This window comes from Urocampus carinirostris, chromosome 4 (genome assembly GCF_059441175.1).
Source record: "Urocampus carinirostris isolate Australia breed hairy pipefish chromosome 4, RoL_Ucar_1.0, whole genome shotgun sequence".
Taxonomy (NCBI): domain Eukaryota; kingdom Metazoa; phylum Chordata; class Actinopteri; order Syngnathiformes; family Syngnathidae; genus Urocampus; species Urocampus carinirostris.
Genome location: NC_142352.1, coordinates 29,582,003 through 29,601,535, shown reverse-complemented (window position 1 = coordinate 29,601,535; position 19,533 = coordinate 29,582,003). Strand labels below are relative to the sequence as shown.

At 38.5% G+C, this 19,533-nt stretch overlaps 1 protein-coding gene and 1 long non-coding RNA gene across 2 annotated transcripts in view; both read right to left on the bottom strand.

Moving 5' to 3' along the window:
- The window catches only part of LOC148367249 (SH3 and multiple ankyrin repeat domains protein 2-like), a 130,452-nt gene that overhangs the window by 40,869 nt on the left and 70,050 nt on the right, over positions 1–19,533 (bottom strand). The window contains exons 8-9 of the mRNA XM_088334080.1: positions 4,686–4,821; positions 3,429–3,509 (exon numbers count right to left, since the gene is read on the bottom strand). Coding sequence (XP_088190206.1) covers positions 3,429–3,509; positions 4,686–4,821 — 217 coding nt within the window. The remainder of the gene's footprint in view (positions 1–3,428; positions 3,510–4,685; positions 4,822–19,533) is intronic.
- LOC148367251 (uncharacterized) lies at positions 14,859–16,622 on the bottom strand. Its single transcript, XR_015850194.1, has 2 exons — positions 15,650–16,622; positions 14,859–15,231 (listed from the first exon to the last, which is right to left on the bottom strand). It is a non-coding gene; the product is annotated as an uncharacterized LOC148367251 (long non-coding RNA).

Sequence of the window (19,533 nt, the reverse complement as noted above, 5' to 3'; positions counted from 1 at the left end):
TGGAACTCCAGGGTATTGTAATATGAAGACTTTGAAGAGAAAACAGATGAAATTTTCCAACAACATATGCTTGGAAAAAATTGCCTAAGACATAATAAGAACTATGCAAAGAAGAATAGTGCATTGTAACAATAGTGCAATGAAAATAAGTGCACTAACATTGAGAAGCAGCACTTTTAAATAACCAAATATAATTCATATATATATATGTATATATATATATATATATATATATATATATATATATATATATATATATATATATATATATATATATATATATATATATATATATATATATATATATATATATATATATATATATAGTTTCGTGCTTTCATTTCATTTGGCAACAACAACAAAAACAAACCCAAAATTGTCGTAAGATATGTTTTCACAGTTTTGTGTGTTCATTTAAGTTTGTGATGGCCCTTGGGGAAGAAGGGCAAACAGTTGGTGGGCAGTTTGGGAATTGTCTTGTATGTCTTGTATAGAGACCCCTGATTTATACAAATATATTTCAGTAACTGCACCTTTTCATTTCATGTCTGTGATTGTTGAGTCTGGTAAAAAATAGCTGTCGCTGCTGAAGTGAATCGTTTGGATTTCATGAAAAACGCAGCTAAATGAGCACTAAAGAGAATATTATTACTTAAAATTGTTTCAGTTTGAATGCAAATATATTGTTCTTCCTCTTGTTTGAACTGCACAAATCTTTCATGTAAAACATTTAAGAATTTGATTCTTTTTTTTCCGAAGTGGACAAAGTGGCTAGCACGCCCATCGCACAGTTCTGAGGTCAGGGTTCAAATCCAACTACGAGCCTTCCTGTGCGGAGTTCTCCCCGTTTGTTTCCTCCTGGCTCTCCAGTTTCCTCCCACATGTCAAAAACATGCATGTCAGGTTAATTGACTAGTCCAAATTGTCCCGAGGTGTGAATGAGCGAGTGAGTTGTCAGCAGCTCTGAAAGAAAAAAATTGCTGACCACTTTTATCTACATTCAGCATTTTTTCTATGGGAGTCAATTTGTTCCTTTTGCCCTTAAGTCCTAGCTTTGTTCACCTTTACACAGGGCAAAATACAGCACTTAGTGATGATAGATTCAAGTGTATTGCCCTACATTGAATCGTATTTTTTTTCATACCGTTTTCCCACTTTCATTTGGAGTTCATGTTCCTCAAGGCGTTTCGGTCTTTCTGAACTAGGGGTCTCCAACTCATTTTAATCAATGAGGATGGCCTTTTCAATTTTTTTCCCCCTCCCGTAAGAAGAACTTGGATTCAAGAAAAATACATTTCTTGATGTCTCCGGAACTAGGGTCTGGGTGAGCTTGGGCTAAATGGAGTATTACACTTTTCTCAAAAATGTTTTTTAAAATTCCCAACACAAAATAAGTTCTAAAATTAAAAAAAAACAACATTAAAATTCATATCAAAATCAATCAATCAGGTATACATTAATCTGTAATCAAATTAGGGTAGAAGTTAAAGGAACAGTGGTAAAAATGTCATTCATTAAACATAAATAGATTTTTATAATTAGCACAGATACATAAATTATCATTTAGTTTTTTTAAAACTTGTAGGTCAAGAAATTTTTACCTTTCACAACGTGTGCTTTATCTAAAGGGAACTAACATTATTGTCCACCATATTGCTGCTTCAGGTACCAATTATAACAGTTTTTTTTTAAGTAAAACAAGAAAAACTTCATTTTCTATTTTGGCACCTAAGGACAATACTTCTGAAAACCTATTTATACATTATGGCCACTTGATGACAACGGTTCCCAATGCCCCAAGACAACTTTTACGAATGAAATGAGTGAGCGCCAGAAATTTGGAGCCTTCTGACCATGCACTGCAATGCACCACACCAGCATGAGTACGGCATTATCATATAGCTACCACTCGTGAGGTAGAAAGCAGAAATTTGCGCCACAAATTAAAATATTTTGAAGTTACGGACACCATCTTTACTGTTCAAAAACATAAAGCTTAAAGACTGTCAACACATCTGACCATTAATAATTACATTTTTCTACTCATATATATATTTTTAAAGGGACACTGTATTATGTACTGCAACTGAAAACAAGTGATAACAAAACAGAAGAATATAAGCTACAGATGCTCAAAGTGAACCAACTGCACCATTCCTCTTCTCATTTTCCCCCAGACTGGTATTAGCAGCAAGATGGCTGACAATATGTCAGCTCCCTCTAGGTGAGGATCATGTTATGTAAATTAATTGTATATTATGTAATATTTTATGTGTTTTTACCTACTATTTAAATCAATATTGTTTTTATGGGGGTGCAGAAATATACACAATGCTCCTTTAAGTCTTTATTATTTTCTGTATTGTTATAATTATTTTAGCATTTATGCCTTTAATATCTTACTATTATGATCTTATTTTGTTTAGGAAAAAGATATATATATCGAAAAACAATGGAATGTTTTTTTTTTTTAAATCAGAGCTTTTTTTTGTGGAATCGCTTCTCTCCAGTGGCCCCAGAATAAATTGAGTTTGAGACCCCTGCCCGAAATCCTCATGCACCTGGATTGCCTTCAGTTGTGTTTGAAAGCTCATTTTCTGAATTTATTTCCGCCTGCAGTATTTTCTTAAGGACGCTTTTCTTCATTACATCACAGTTCCCGGTTTGTCACTTGCCGAAGATAAATTATTTCCAATTCCTCATTCAAATGACACCATCAGCGTCGGAATAGAAGACTTCAGTTGGCTCAAGTAGTTGAAGATCTGCTGCAAAGACTTTCTTGGACGTGGTTGAAACGTTTCCCGTAATCTTCTTTTGTGGGCCTTGTCGATGTACTTGGTCTTCCAAAACGCGTCTTTATGGACGCCCTGAACGGTACTATCTGTCTCAAACTTATCTCTAATTGAGGTGATGGTAATTGGTGTTGGTGGTTCTTTGTTAAACTACCTCCTGAATCGTCTTTGCACCTGAACTGCGTTTTCATACCGTCAGTAGTCTCTAGCATACATTTCCTTTCTTCAAAGTCAAGTCTAGTTGCCAGCACTCTGTTCCATGAGTCCAGTCTATTGAAAATGGTTAAATTATTGAGTTATCAGCGGCTAAAATTTTAATACATGTTTTGGGACCCTGCGTATGTTTAACAGTGTGACAGCGCTTTTCATGCATTATGGCAAAAGCAAACAGAAAATGAGGCAGACATAAAGTAGACAGAAACACGAAGAGCACCATCCCAAGGTAAAAGTCATTCGATTGCTGCAAAGCAGGTTCTGAAACAAGCCTGGCGAAACCGGCAGTTGTAAGGCAAAATGTGCTTACCTTTGTCCACAACTTATTCCGATCATCCAAATTAAAAATTCACAAGCAAAAACAGAAGACTTTTTAGTCGTTCACTAGGACCTAAAATCCAATAATATCCTGGAAGCACTTACCAAATTCCTCTAATTCAGATGTCATAGACTTGGAGCGCATAGACAGGGCAGTGGTTGGAGCTCTTTTGGGTGGTGGAGGGGCTGAGGATCATACAGACATACTGTTGTCAGCAGAGGTACCAGTACTGGTGGACAAAGAGGTGAAAAATCAATATTCTTGATGACATGTTTTTTTCACAATTCTTTCACACACAATAGATTGTATTTATGAATTGGCTGAAAATATCAGATGAGGCAAATTGGTATAAGAAGTAGTGGCTGGATATCAAATAAATGTTGCAGAAACAGCCTTACATATTTTATAAGGTTGAAAACTGCATTTGCTACATGTGGGGGACAAGTTTAATTCTGCTTACGTTTTAACAGTAGTGGGCTGACAGGGCCTGCAAGGCCTTCTCTGCCGTCCTAAATGATATATGAATCATGCGATGTTTATTATATTTAGTCCATGAGGACTTATTCAATAATTCCAAATTGTTTGTAAGCTTCCTTTCATTGCCTTTTCCCTGGTTGTTCTGTTTCCATATGTGTGCATTCATTTTTAAGGATTTAATGAGTCACATTTCAGCCATTACCTGTTGCAATGGACAGAAATCTACCCGGGGGCCTTTGTAATCAGTTCTGCAGACCCTGAGGCATAACATCAGTATAAAGCTGTTGGTTTAGCCAAACCGCTTTCGAGTTGGCAGAGCAGAGCCTTCTTGAAGGCGTGACAAAACGTCAGCGGTTTCACAGACTACTGTATGATTGGCCAAGGAGCGGTAATGAAAGTATCACAACAAAAATGTGAAGAAAACCCATGTCCACTGCTTCTGTAGAACAGAGGTTTTTAGCCCTGAATCGAAAAAAAAAACCAACCAAAACCTTATGCCAGTATTACGACAGGACAGGCTAAACCTTCAGCATTAGCGTTGCTGGCAAAAGAACAGAACCTCTTGATGAAACTAAAACGCACGAAGAATGTATGACAGAGAAATTAAAATCTTCGTAAGGAAAATAAGGAAGATGGATTTTGTGCACGAATACAAATAATTTTGGTGACTAAAATGTGGCTATATTCCAAAATAACATTGCAAATTTATACGCTTATTACTGATGCTTTCTTACATGTGTAGCAGCTGTAGCTGCAGTAAATATCTTATAGCCTTAAAAATTGGCTTGATTCAGACATAGCGCTACTGAAGGCCTAGGTGTGAAAATGCACGCCCCCCGACTGCATTTTCATGGCATCATTTTCATGGCTGTGTTACTAGATACCTTTTTTCCGTGCCGTGTCCTCGGGGTCCAGATTTCGGCTCACCGTCACCACCTTGATCAAGAGGCGATTCCCACCATGGCGGATCATGTTGACCACCTGTCTATGGCCCACCTTCACCACATTCTCCTGATTCACCTACAAAACAAAACAGACAACATATGGAAATTTAGTGGCACCCAAAAAAAAAATAATAATATTCATGGTAAATTCATGAGTGACAACATTTGTGTATACATCGATCAAATGAAAAAGTCTATTTTACCGTTGTATAAATTAGTCTATAAAGTGTCGTCTTTGTATGTTCTTTGTTGTACTTTCTGCACTCTTGTCCATCATGAAATCCAAACAAACTAGGAGCAGTTATATTAATCTCTTGTGTTCCCTTTTGAAGCTTGTCATTGTGCTCCGTTCTGTTGCTACTTAAATAAAAACTGTGTGAAATTGGGCCATTATATGGCACTGTATTTAGCGATCCCACACATTTTATTATGGCCAAAATTCAAGCACTTTTTAAGGACTATGAAAGACAATTTTTCAATTTCTCCCGTACCATTAAAAGATGAAATCCGGTGCGAATGAATTATTTTCCAGATCTAAAAAATATCTGCAATGTGCATAAGTCATTTTAAATGTTGCATGTGCATTTAAGATTGGATTAGATCTAATTTATTGATCCCCTTAGGGAAATTCACTTTCACCGACTGTTCCAAGGGAAAACAATATACATTACATTAGAAAAACAGCAGAATGACAAACATGTCAGTTGGACAATGACGACGGACTGATTGGATGGGCCCTGTTGTTTAGGAGGGTAAGATCAGGCTTTTCCCGAGGCGGGAAAGATCTTGAGGAAATTGCAAATATATTTGTGAATCTGAACAATGCTTGGGTAAATATTTTTTTGACAAATATCTCTCTAAAAAAATGTTGGTTTAAATAATGGTAATATGTAACTTCTATATTTCAGTTGCAGGAAGTTCTTCCCGTTACAATTTACCACTGGGAAACGCTACATTGAATTTTTTGCATGGCTCGTAATAAATGTCTGTAATTGAAATGTAATCCTTGAACAAATATACATTGTTTAGATGTATCCTGCACCTGTCCACTTGGCCACAACTCATGTGGGGCTACATAGGACAATGCCGTACAAACTAATACCAGCAGCTGTTAATAATGAGGGAAGAAGAAATGCATTACCACCCTAAACGAGCGCACAAAATTATATTGTTTTCCTTTCATTTTTCTGTTGCTTTTTAAATGTCATTGCACAAAAGTGTGAAAATATATACCTTGTGACTAATTTATCTTAATAATAAAAAAATGCAACATATAGACATAGAAAAGGGCTAGATGCATTGGCAGGGTAAAAAAGCTTTGATGCTTGACACTATGTTACTAACGCAACCTTATATCTTGAAAGACATACGTCACATTGCCCCAAACTCAGTGACTGACAATATTAAGGCCCCAAAGACAGTCACAATCATGAGTCACCTTGTAGATATAGAACACAAACACATACACCACAACAAATATAGCCACACAGTCTATACTGGAATTCAATACAAGTCTTGAAGCGGTCATTTCAGAGAGGTCATCCATTCATGGGAACCCCTCCAGTGTTGCTCAATTAATACAATTCTGCAAGGACGGTTGGGGGGAAAAAATCTCCTAAATCGTGTGAAAGACATTGGAACTGAGAGTTATAAAACACAGGCAGGATGGTTTATTTCTTTCAGACTTCGGATACACAAACTTTCTTTCCATTACTATGATTATAGCAATCTATTATTTGACCTGTTACATTGTGATAATCTCACCTGCTTGTGATAATCTACATGCATGAAAATGGGTCAATTGGTCATGACGTAATTTTCAGCACAGGCCCATAAACGCTTGCATTTGGCCAAAAATGGTGTCAATCAAAATGGTCACAGTCAAGTCATGTTTATTTGTATAGCCTTGTCATGATTACTGATGCGGGGTACCACAGTCTGCTCCGTTGGCGCCAACAGCCGCGGACGCAGATTGGCTGTTGACCTCTTTTTAAACAATCACTTTCCTGTCATCATTTGTCGGATCGTCTGTGAACCCTAGCTACACGCAAGGCCAGCTCTTTTGACTCCCGACTCTATCCTGCCCTGTTTTCCGGCTGATTCCAGTTGTCGACCTTTTTCTGAACTCGTTTACGTTTTTGCTCCTCTGTCCCGTCCATCAACCTGTTTTTCCTCGCTCTTGACATTGCCTTCGCTCGACACGGAAGTGCCACTTCCGTGTTCTCAGACACCTGCTACCCGTGACCGACGATCACCGGATCGTGGGTGCAAGCCCTTTCCTCCTTCTAAATAAAGCTGAGTAAAATGAACGCAATTGGGTCCTGTCTCCGTTCCTGGTCCGTGACAAGCCCTTAATCACAAAGAGTCTCAAAGGGCTGCACAGAACACAGATTATCGCAAACTACAGTCTATTATTACACCATCCCCTCATCTAAAACCTACATGAGGGCAAGGAAAAATTCAAAAAACTCAACATGAGGAAAATGAAAAAAACCATGAGAAGGGTTTTTTTGGTTTGAACTATTTTATTGACACTTTTAACAGCAATTAAACACATTCACAATTTCACCACATCATATTCTAACAAGCTTTATGGAGGTCCAGATGGCGTCTTTGATGGCAGCGAGAGTGAAAGTGTGACATTCTGCCTTTGCTCTTTATTTTCGCCAAAGCTTTTAGTTCTTGTTTGATCTCTCTGATTTCATCATTAAATACGATCCCCTTTTGAGTCAGGGTAAAATAGCGTTCGAGTCTTCTTTGTAGTCCTAACAAGTGTTTCATCTCTTTAAGTTTTTTATTTTTTCCTGAATTTTTAAAGAAAATCTGCGTTTGTTTCTTTGTTATCTCCCACCATTGTTCTCGTGAATCATACGAGTCTTGAAGGGTCTGCCAGTCCTTGTACCGCTCCCTGTATTGCGCGGCCAAGGCTTCATCCTCCAGCAGGGAGAAGTTCAACTTCCACAATAAGATTGCGCGTCCTTCTTTCATCATAGTGCTCCCCTTTATGATGAGTCGAGGGTTGTTTATTAAAATGGCCACCCCATCGTCACAAATCCTTGGTAACCTTGAGAAGGGACCGCACCTGAGGTAATCCCCCTTCCAGGATGACCAGGCTGAAATGGATGTTGCAATAACAAATAATACACAAATATCATAGGCGAATAGTTATACGGGAACTCATCTGACGAGTCTGTTTATTTTTGAAGGGACGTTATGAAGCCAACCAGACTGAAACAACGAACAACATTGCAGGACTGCTTTTAGGTGGATATTTTTTCATCTGTCGACATTATCGTGTGTTTTGGAGTAAATGTTTTATAGGGTTGAAATCACTGGACTTTCGTGAACATAACCACACCATATTTGCGGTGAATCGTATCATGAGCTGACTCCCAGGAGACATTATAGGTGAGCAATACAATATAGTTTTCAGTTATCTCGTTTCAGACTGATCGTTATGTTTCTGTGATGCGTATATTTTGAAATGGCCATCACATTTTCAATCCTATGGGTTTTAGCTTTCAAATGTTATGTGGCATGACATGTTTCAGTGACTGGTGACTTTGTTTACCATCGTGCTCGAAAATTAAGGGGTTAGTTAACCCTCTGTTTTTTCTGCGAACCCACTTTAGGGTCCTGACCCACCATTGAGACTGGCTTAATCAACATGCATACTGTACTAAATGTTTTCATTCGCCATAACAAACTGAAAATCAACCTCTGCCAGGAAACATATTGGTTTTTGTGTATAATGCTCCTCAGGGTTGGGTAGGGTTACTTTAACTGGATTACTTTCAATTACTTTTGGATTACTCCAATACCAAATATGCTAATAAAAGACAAAAGAAACGAAATATGAATAAAATTATGACTCACAACACGTGGTAAGCTTTGTCTCCTGGCTTTCATCTCATTGATCTCGGGCAAAACTAACATAAAATCCGACAGAAACAAAATGAAAATAAATCCAAACAGCTTGCCAACATCATTTTTGCCGTTCCGTGTATTCCGTTACGCCCCTAGCCTGCGCAAAATTTTGCAATTTTATTCATATTTAGTTTCTTTTGTCTTTTATTAGCATATTTGGTATTGGAGTAATCCAAAAGTAATTGAAAGTAATCCAGTTAAAGTAACCCTACCCAACCCTGATGCTACTTCAATCACATGAATACTTACACATTCAACCAAAACCTTGTTGGTCATTACATAAGGATAGGTGTTCTCAAATGGATTCAAATCATCTGAAGTTTTCTGAAATCCATGGAAATACCAAGGTCCAAATTAACATATCGCATCCTGCAGATGCTGATTGTTCCACTCTTCAGCAGTCAATCTACTGTGACTGAACGATGCATTTTTATGTGAACTCATACGCAAAACACACTTCTAACTCTGCATCTCTGAGGCTTTACTCTTAAAAGCTGCATTATCAATGTGTCCACAGTGACGCATGGCATGTTGGTGGTTGCTAAGCAACAGTTGCTCTGTAATACTTCTGGAGGTGGGAGTGGTGCTGAGGTTTGTTCACTGTTTAGAGTGGTAGATCATGATAATAGGTCATCATTAACCAGGAATGTATCTGATTCTGTTTTTCGTCAATGGCCAAATGTCACTATTTGTGTGCTTCACTGCCCTGGGAAGCCGAGTTAAAAGGTTTTGGTCTCATGGCGCATTTCTGCGGTATCCTACGTTGGGTTTGATTAAAAAATAAACAGCAGCTACCAAAGCACTGCAGGTGCAGGCATGCTGCTCTTTATATGTGCTGAGCGGATAAATGTATCTTTTATAGGAAGTTGATGCTTCTACTGGGTTATTTCAAGACCAAGCCACGTGACGTTTGTGTCTTCAGTGTGTTCATAAAGATGCATGAGAGTGTACATGAGTATGGAGTTAAAATGTGGTGGAGCAGAAGCCAAACTTCAAATAAAATTAGCTAGCCTCACACTAAGAAAGATTTACCTTTACGAGAGCACTTATTATTATTTTATTGTTATTGTCGACCATTTAAAATCTAACACTTAAGATGCACTGGAATGAAGATTTGGACTGAAACCAAAATACTGAAACAGCAACGCTGAAATTAATGACGCCCCGAATAGATGAAAACAATGCAAAAGAATATAAAACACTTCTATTGCATTAAATTGCTAAAAATTATGTTTATACATGCCGTAAAAAAGTATTCCCCCTTTCCCAATTTCTGTGTCTTTTGCCTATTTATAACCCACAAAGGTTTCAGATTATCAAACCAATTTCAATTTCACACAGAGACAACCCAATAAAATACATTATGCACCATAAAATATATTAAAACTTATGAGTCTTTCACAACTCTTCTTTGCAAAATTGTTTCAAATCTGCCTTAATTGAGGAGTAGCATTAACTACCCATTTACTATCACACCATAGCATCCCAATTGGATTTAAATCCGCACAGTGATTTGACCACTGTTTCGATTTAAGCCATTAAGAGTTGGACTTGCAGGTGTGTTTCAGTCCACATATGTTTCTCCAAAAGTCTTTAGTATATTCAAGATGCTTTTTGCCAAATGTTTTTGCCCGGGAACTCTCCAATGGATGGCTTTTTTTGGCCAGTATTTATCTTCTAGCGGAGTTATAAGCGCAGTTCTTTTGTAACACCTTCTTACTTTTCCCAGTTTTCTCCATTTGTGGATAATGGCTCTGACATTGGTTTGCTGGAGCCCTACAGCCTTGGATTTGGCTTTTTGACCCTTTCGAGACAGACAGGTTTCAATCACTTTTTTTCTAATTTCTTCTGGAATTTCTTTGGATCGTGGCATGTCGATTGTATTCTGGAGATTTTGCAGCTTACTTTTAACGTTTAACAGATTCAATTTAGGTTATTTGTTGATTTAACACTGGTGGGGGCAATCAATTTTGGGTGTTGCCTGTGTAATTGAACTCAGCTTTCAAAAAACAGTGGTTAGTCACTGTTACTTTGTGATTTAACAAGGTGGGACAATTACTTTTTCACACAGGGCCAAATAGGTTTTGATTTATGGGATCAACAATTTAAAACTGCATTTTGTATTTCCTTGGGTTGTCTCTGTGTGAAATTAAAATTGATTTGATGATCTGAAATTTTTGTGATTGATAAATATGCAAAAAAACACAGGATTCAGGCAGGTGGCAAATACCGGTAATTTTTCTCGGCACTGTATGCATTGAGGGAGCCGAGAGAAGGAAAGGGAGAGAGGGAGTGAGAGAGAGAATGTGAGTGAGTGAGAGAGAGAGAATGAGAGAGAGAGAGAGAGAGAGAGAGAATGAGAGTGATCAAGAGAGAGAGAGAGAGAGAGAGAGAGGGAGCGAGAGAGAGAGAGAAAGTGAAAAAGGGGAAGTGGTTGAGAAAGTACTTGAAGTACCATTGTTATAAAACTGTAAATGACCCTTACATAAGGGGCAAAAATCAAACTTTTCCATCCCATTTGCCGTTCCCACAGCAAAAATAACAGTTTTATTCCTACTTACTTTAAAAAAGTGGATGGATTGAAGAATTTAGGCCCGACGAAAGGTTAAAATCATATTAAAATACTACATTGACCAAATTATAAATTTAATATTTTAATGTTACTGTATCGCTCTATAATACAAAGATCCCCTACTACTTCGCGCTTCAGTTATTGCTGGTTCACTTCTTTGCGGATTTGGAATTGAATTGTCTTTGTTGTCATTGTTAACGTATCAATCATTGTGTTCTGAGCAGACAGCAGAGAGCAAATGCTATCACGGGGCAGGTTAGAGAGTTCAATGTATATTAGGTGGGCATGACTGTCTGTGTGTGCGACTAAGATAGGCTGGTGTATGCAGTGCGGCAGGCGCACAAATGGCCACCAAAACAAACTGTGTGGCTCCAGATAGCTTTTAGTGGCTTGTTACAATGAAAATAAATACATCAATAAAAGATTCCAAAGAAAGTCAGAAGAGAGCAAATAAATGGTAACAACCAGCAGGTGCTCAATGGATTATTATCAGGTTCAGGAGGTGACAGGAGAGAAGATAATAGCGAGGCTGCAAGGCTGACTGCTACGGCTAGGCTACCAACTCTCTTAAGCCACCCCTGCCAAACCTGTAGCTCACCAACGCCAGATCCATTACTCATCAAAGAGTGACCTGGAGCTGCAACACGCGGGAAATTGCCATTACGGAGATCTGGCTCAACCTAAGGATAGCAGATGCTAGCGCGCAGATAGCCAGCCGAGCTCTAAATCGAAAGGATTACCCTCCAGTTGTGTTGTACTTTTTATACTGACAATCAAGACCATTCATTCAGCTGCAATTGTGATTTTTTGTTTTTTATTTGTGGATCTGTACATGTTGTTTTGTTAGAGTCAAATACTCTCAGTCGGTTCGTACGTCATCTTAATGTAAGTGGACCCTTGGGGGCTCTTATAAAGGTGTGACGCTACTTAGCAGATTTTCACTTTTCATGGGGGATTCTGGTCCCCATTCACTGTGAAAATCAAGGGATCTCTGTACTTAATTCCCAAGTAAGGAAGAGGGTTGTTACACAACTGTTATTAATGATTATATGGTAATAGCGGCATTACAAAATCAAATCTTCACCCTCTCAATACTTTGTATAACAATCAATGTCCCTGCAGAATTCCCCATTGGGATTTACATGTGTCTCTAAATTGGCTAACGTCTAAGGATGGAAGGGGAATTCAATTATTTTTTTATTCACAATCAAATGTTATAATTCCAATTTTCCATCTTATTTGAAGCGAATGTTTACTCCTTTAATTTCAAAATACAATCTGATATTGAATCATTTTTCATGTGACCTAAAATCAAGATATTGGTCATTTGGATTTAAGGCTCCTTGAAAATGGATTGGCCGCCTGCTATCAAACAACTTTCCGTACTTTTAATTCAGCTCTTTTTATGTCCTGTTTTGCTTTTCATGAAGACTTATTATGAAAAAAATTATGGTGATTATTGTTGTTATTATATATATATATCGTTATTGTTTTGTTTTGTTGTTACGATGATTCATTATAATTATTTACTGTATTTCTTTTCTTCTGTTCTTTATTTATTTTTAACAAGGTATTAAAGAGTGATGTCATTAAAATTTACATATTTTATGCATAAATTAGTGTGCTTGTGTCTTTTTGTGTGCAATATTTGATCAATTCTGTTTTGTTGTGATATGTTCATTTGTTTTTTAATAGTGGATACCTAGAAAGGAGATCACATATGAGGTCAGTTCCTTATTTTGACTATTACTGCACACAGGTGTTTGTTTTTTTGACTCCAATGATCTGTTTACATCCCTTTCACAATCAACCAATCATGTTGCTGTTTTTTGTTATACACACCATTCAGGGAAGATCTGCTTTTTATAACCTTAGAACAGGTTAGAATTTCTCATCTGAGGGTTAGGCTCTCCGAGCTCCCCTTGTGAGTTAAAAATCCATTGATGTCTTCTCTCTTTATTTTGAGTGTCTACTATACTATTAACTTGTCACGGGCAATTGGGCTATTTGGCCCTACTGAACACAACTTCCTTTGTCTCTTAAAGGGCCGGTGCTATCAAACATAAAACAGACTCTTTGGCTGCGTCCCATTCTTCGCACTTTCACTCGCTATGTGCCCTAGTCACTCGGTTTGCGCGTTCACGTGAAAATGGGGTGTGTCCCGATACTCTCAAGACCGAGGCAGAAGTGCCCTCAAACCATGTCGTAACCACTTCAAGACCGAGGGGGCTCTCGACCTCACTTGGCAGCGAAGTGACTACCCAGAAGGCTTTGCGAATTCTCAATATCAACAAACATGCCCGAAAAGGAACCGCACAAATGTAAGTAGTTTTTCACAACCACGCATGTATTTGCAACAAAATGTATTGAGATATCTTAGTTAGACGTAAATGCAATAGAAAATCGTATTTTCGCGTTAAAACACGAACATTGCAAAATCGCTACTTTACGAAGTGCACTAATCTACCAAGGGAGCTGGCAAAAAAAATCTTCACACTACAAACTGTAAAGTAGGATAACTGTGCAGAAAATCACGGTTCAGCCCATCCCTGTTTTTATCTTAAACGAGTCGTGCTTATACATCTACATGGAGCATAGTCAGAATACCGTTCTGGACATAAGCCCTTGTTTACTGCACACAATTTCGGGTGTCGTGTTTTATTTACAATATGATTCTTTCATGTGAGATCAGAATGCATTAGTTTTCATCATGCATTATGAGTAATGTCTCCGAATTTCACGTGGAAATACAGTTGAAACAAATTACTATCACACAGTCCACTGCCTTCTCTGTAAACACATATTAAGTAAACTAATTACCTTCTCAAAATGTTGTCCAAATGTGGAGACAATTCTAAAGCATATGTGATGCTGGCCAATAGAAGGCTCTTACAGCCATAAGAATAACATGTCATTTTTTTGTATCTATTCACTATCAAATAATTATCCAGAACACATCCTATAATTTCCTGTCTCATATCAACTTGTTGAGCATCCTATACACAGTTGTTTTGTACAATACATCAGCATTAAGTAATTCTTGTTTTTTCCACCCAACCTAAAGGCCACTGTAGAACGTCCCGTGGAAGAGCTGGTCACCATCACAGCTACCACGCCATCCACACCACCGGGCACGTCGTTGGCACCTTCTAATCCGGCGCCAAACCCCAAATCACCCAGAAAAAAAAGGAAGCACGATACACTCCTTGACTTTTTGAAAGCGGAGTCTGCCGGAGCGAGGAAAAGGCTCGAAGAAACTGTGGCCAAAACTGAGCGGTTCCCGTCCTTTTTGGGAAGCTCGTGGACAAATTTCCAGAACAGTGAAATCTCTGCAATGTTTCCCTTTGTTTTATAAAAGGATTTTTTTTTATTTTTATTAAGAACTCAATGAAGTTCCAGTTTGTGTTTCCAGCTTTATGGAAGTATTGGTATATTTTTGTTAAAATTTGTGACACATTATTTATTTACTATTATGTATTTTGTCCCAATGTGAGTTTGTTTTTCTGAAAGTAAACTATTATTTAAGCTGGAGTGATTTCTAGTTGTTTTCTGTCCAACAGTCACATAGTTCACACACAGTATCTCACATCATTATGAAATAAACCACCTAGGTGTTACTCAAAATGAAGATGTTTATTGAATAGTAATGCAGAAAAGCACATAATGCAAATGTGGGTCTGACTTCCAGAGCCTAAAATATGGCTTTTGGGCAATTTATTCCATATTAACTGTGGACAATTCTTTGTACGGTGGACCTGGGAACCCTGAAGACCCGTGACACCACACGGTAGGACAGAGCGTGGACCAGCCAGTACACGTAGATCAGGACCTCCAGCCATGGCCCTGTTCCCTCTTTAGCAGCTCCTGCAGGGCCCACATAACCTTGCTCAACCTTAAGTCCTGAATGAGTTCTGACTCCACATCCAACCATAAGCACAGGATGGGAACATTCCTGTCCAACCTGTCCACGCTTATGGGACAGCCACTCTGGAACACAATAGATAACAAACAATTTAGACATAAATGTGGGCATAGAAAAGAAAAAGACCGCTTTAACTGTGATGTAAGCATCATGAAAAAATGTTGAAATGACCTTTTTATATTCAATGACAACTCTTTTGAATTAAATTCCTTATGAACTAAGGTTTTTGGGTCGTACAGGGAAGTTTGGTGACGATATTATGTCAGCTAAAGGGTCAGGTGGACTGTTCTTGTGTTTGTTTACGTTTCGTCATGTCACAGATTCAAGACCCCTACTATATGTCATAAAATGGCATTGAAATACTAATAAGTAGATTGCCATTTATGTCTACACAAACATAGGGTATTATGTGAACGTGCATTGTATGTTAACTCTTACTGTATTTGACCGAACGGGTCATTTTTTTTTAATGAGTGTACGTACCTTGTAAAGATGAATCAGCACTACATAGCGCCGAAGCTGTCTTCAGTATAGCACATTTCTCCTCCGTTGATTGGAGACACGGAAAAGATGATGAGCTTTCAGGCAATCGGTAATAACACAGCAGTAGCGGGCATTTTTAACGTTGCACGAACTCTCCAACTGACACACTACAGGTTGAGACTCGAGTTGTTTACATGTGACGTAGACCAATACGTCACTGAGGTCTACAGCCAATTAATATTACCGCCATCTCTTGGACAGGGGTGGAACCTTGCAAGTCTTGTCCAAACCATCTCCACTTTGCACTCAACTAGCGGAGGACACTCCTCTATCGAGGGACCTCACTGGAGGGTTCTCAGGGCCGAGTGAGAGAAATGGGATTGGGCCAAAGAACATCCCAACTAAAAACAATAACGGAAGAAGCAGGTTCACGGGAAACTTGCTCTGGAATCTGGTGTGTATGAGGAAACTTGTTAGACTCCCGCAATGGGACTTTAGTAGTGCTTAGGTTTCAAACTATTTTTGCCTTTGAGCTCTGATTGGATTTCAATATATCCGCTCTTTGGGAAAGAGCAGGACCTATGCATTCTTTAGCCTCAGCAGTGATTGAGGTCAGATTCCTAGGTGAGATTCCAAGTCAATGCCTGGGTAATGTCATGATTCGAACCCCGGACCATTATAAGATGATTGAATTTAATCGGTTATACATCTGCCCCTTTTTTAAAAAACGTTTTTTACTTCTCCGACTTTCACCGCTGGTGCCATTACCAGCCACATTTTTTCAGGGTTTGTACACCTTTTTCACGTTGGTGATTTGAAAAATCAAAGGGGGTATATCGTGGAGAAAAAAAGTCAACTCTGTATTAACTTCTGAGGAAAAAACCTGCTCGTTATGTAACTGCTCAAGAAATGGTTTTGTAACTAATGATGGTCAAGACGCTCTCTCCAAATTTGGAGATAGTTGTTCCCTCTTAGTGAAACAGTTAAATAAACAAATCTTGACATATTTGTCTTTTGACATTAAACTTCTCCCTTCCTGGCCAGTTTCTACAAAGAACCCAGTTTGACTCGTGTGTCTCTCTTTCACCAGCATTTAAGATAGTTACTCTACAATAAGCCAATTTCAAGCACTTTTAAGCACTTTCAAAGCCATCTGTTTCAATTTCTCCAGTACCATTAAAAGAAGAAATCCAGTGTGAATCATGTACCTTGCAGTTCCCCAAAATATTATTGCATTTCACATATGTGATTTTTAATTTTGCGTGCGCAATTAAACAATACACGGGATTTTTAGATATTGAGTAAATATTAAGTGTATTTGTGGATCTTAACAATATATGTGTACATATTTTAAAGACAAATCTCTCCCTTTACAGGTGTTGGGTAAAATGACGGTAATATTTAGCTTACTTTTCAATTTCAGTTGCAGGAATTTCTTCCCATTACAATTTATCACTTGGAAACACCTTGGAAATACCTTAATTATAATAAATGTCCATAATTGATACGTAACCCTTGCACAAGTACATATAGTGACCCATAGCTGGCGATGACACTCTATAGGACAATACCATACAAACAAAATCAGCTTCTGTTTTTCACAGGTTAAGCAATGCAATTACAAAAGTGATGCCACCAGAGAGCAGTGTCGGTGATCGCAACAATCTCAAGCATTTACAAACACTTCACCTGAAATTCAAGCACTTTGTAATCCTTGAAAACACAACATTAAAATTGAAGCATTTTCAAGGATTTGAAGCAGCTGTATGAACTCAGTTTTTTGTCTTTATTTCTTTCTTTTTATAAGTGATATCCTGTGCGAGTCCCATATTGGCTCCAGAAAGCCAGATATGACAAGCGGTTGAAAGCCACAGCAACACGCATGGGTGTACACGCGCATACAGACACATCGGCCGCGGAGGCTGATGCATTTGTATGGAACACGGGTCACACATGCTTCTTCTGGTTATATAAAAGAAAGTGCTTGAATGCATTTCCCTTTATTATAGACACAAATGGACTTGCACACGCAGGCCCCAAAGACAAATCTTTAATGCACGCAATGGTTCTGTAAGCATGACTGCGCGGATATGATTAAAAAAAGATAAAAATTGTTCTTTTAAGAATATGTGTATCATTTGTTTTTTTTGTTTGGAAAAAAACAAGCACCAAAAGACTCATTCTTTTTTCCCTTCCATTTTCTTTTAAATGGAAAAAACGTATAACAGGTACTTTTGGACGTTTCATGCATTTTGGATAATTTAACAAGATGGCAGCGCGCACGGGTACAGCTGCTAGGGGCTCTCAAGCTAGTTTTCCATTCTGTGTTGGGTGCATGCTTGGCTGTTAAAAAACAACGGGGTAGACTGCTGGAAGTGTGAATTTCCCTACGGGGATGAATAAAGTATCTATCTATCTATCTATCTATCTATCTATCTATCTATCTATCTATCTATCTATAATTTCTAGAGTTGCAGAAAAATGCTAGTTTCTTACCCAGGGGCATGACAACCCTAGACACTCGCTCGCACATTCACACCTAGGGACAATTTGGACCGGACAATTAACCTGACATGCATGTTTTTGGAATGTGGGAGGAAACCGGAGTGCCCGGAGGAAACACACGGGGAGAACATGCAAACTCCGCACAGGAAGCCTGGCAGCTGGATTTGATCCCATGACTTCAGAACTGTATCTTATAAATATGTTTGCCTATTTCTCCTGACATTATTTTACCTTATGTAAAGAACCACATTAGTCCTTGTATGTGTGGAACTATTGAAATTTGTCTTATTATTGACTCTTATTATTGAAAGATCAACATTTTTTTTCAAACATCGCTCCTATTCTATGTGTGCTTAAAATAATTGCTTTATGAACTTGTGAGTGATGTTGTGTGTATGGACTAGGATGGTTATTGAATGAATTTTGTCCTTGAGTGACATCGTAGCTCTAGAACAAAGGTGTCAAACATGTGGCCCTCGGGCCAGATGAGGCCTGCAAAGGGATTGAATCCGTCCCGCGAGACAACTCTCTCTCTCTCTCTCTCTCTCTCTCTCTCTTTCTTTTCCACCCCTTTTCTCCCACTCTGTCTCTGTCTCTTTCACTCTCTGTGTCTCTCTTTTTCTCTTCCTTTGTTGCTCTTTGTCTCTTTCTCTCTCTGTGTCTTTTAACTTCTTTTGCTCTAACTTCCTTTTTTCCTTTTCTCTCTTTTCTCTTTCTTTCTTCATACCCTTCGCGCTTTCTTTTCTCTTTTCTCACCTTCTATTTTTTCTATTTCTCTTTGGATTTCTTTCTACCTCTCCCTTTCTTTTCCCCCTCTCACAACTTTTTATCCTTTGTTTCTCACGCTCTCCCCCTTTTCCTTTTTTTTCTTTGTTCCACCCTCTCTCCATTTCCCTCCCTCGTTCTCTTATTTCTTTATCTCTCTTTATCATTCTCTTTAATCTGGGGCAGCAGTAGAGCGCTCGTCTAGGGATCAAGGGATCCCAGTTCGAATCCCGGCTCGTCCGTGTTACATGTCGAAGTGTCCTTGGGTAAGACACTGAACCCCTAATACCCCCAATAAGCAGGTTAGCGTCTTACATGGCTGCAATACAAGGCCACTTTTGGGAAATGTGGAGCACATTGTAAAGCGCTTTGGGAAGTCATTGACTTGAAAAGCGCTATATAAATGCAGATCATTTCATTTCATTTTCAATCTACTAGTCTGGCCCCCGGCAGAATGTTTGTTCTATCGTGTGGTCCCCGGGTTATATTGAGTTTGACACCCCTGCTCTAGAAGAAGGAGACAGGTAAAGGTGAACCCACAGGTGGTGGTCTTTAGGAAGCTGCTTTGTTTGAGCCTGAGTCACAAAGGTTTGTTCTCCAGGCTCAAGCTTAAA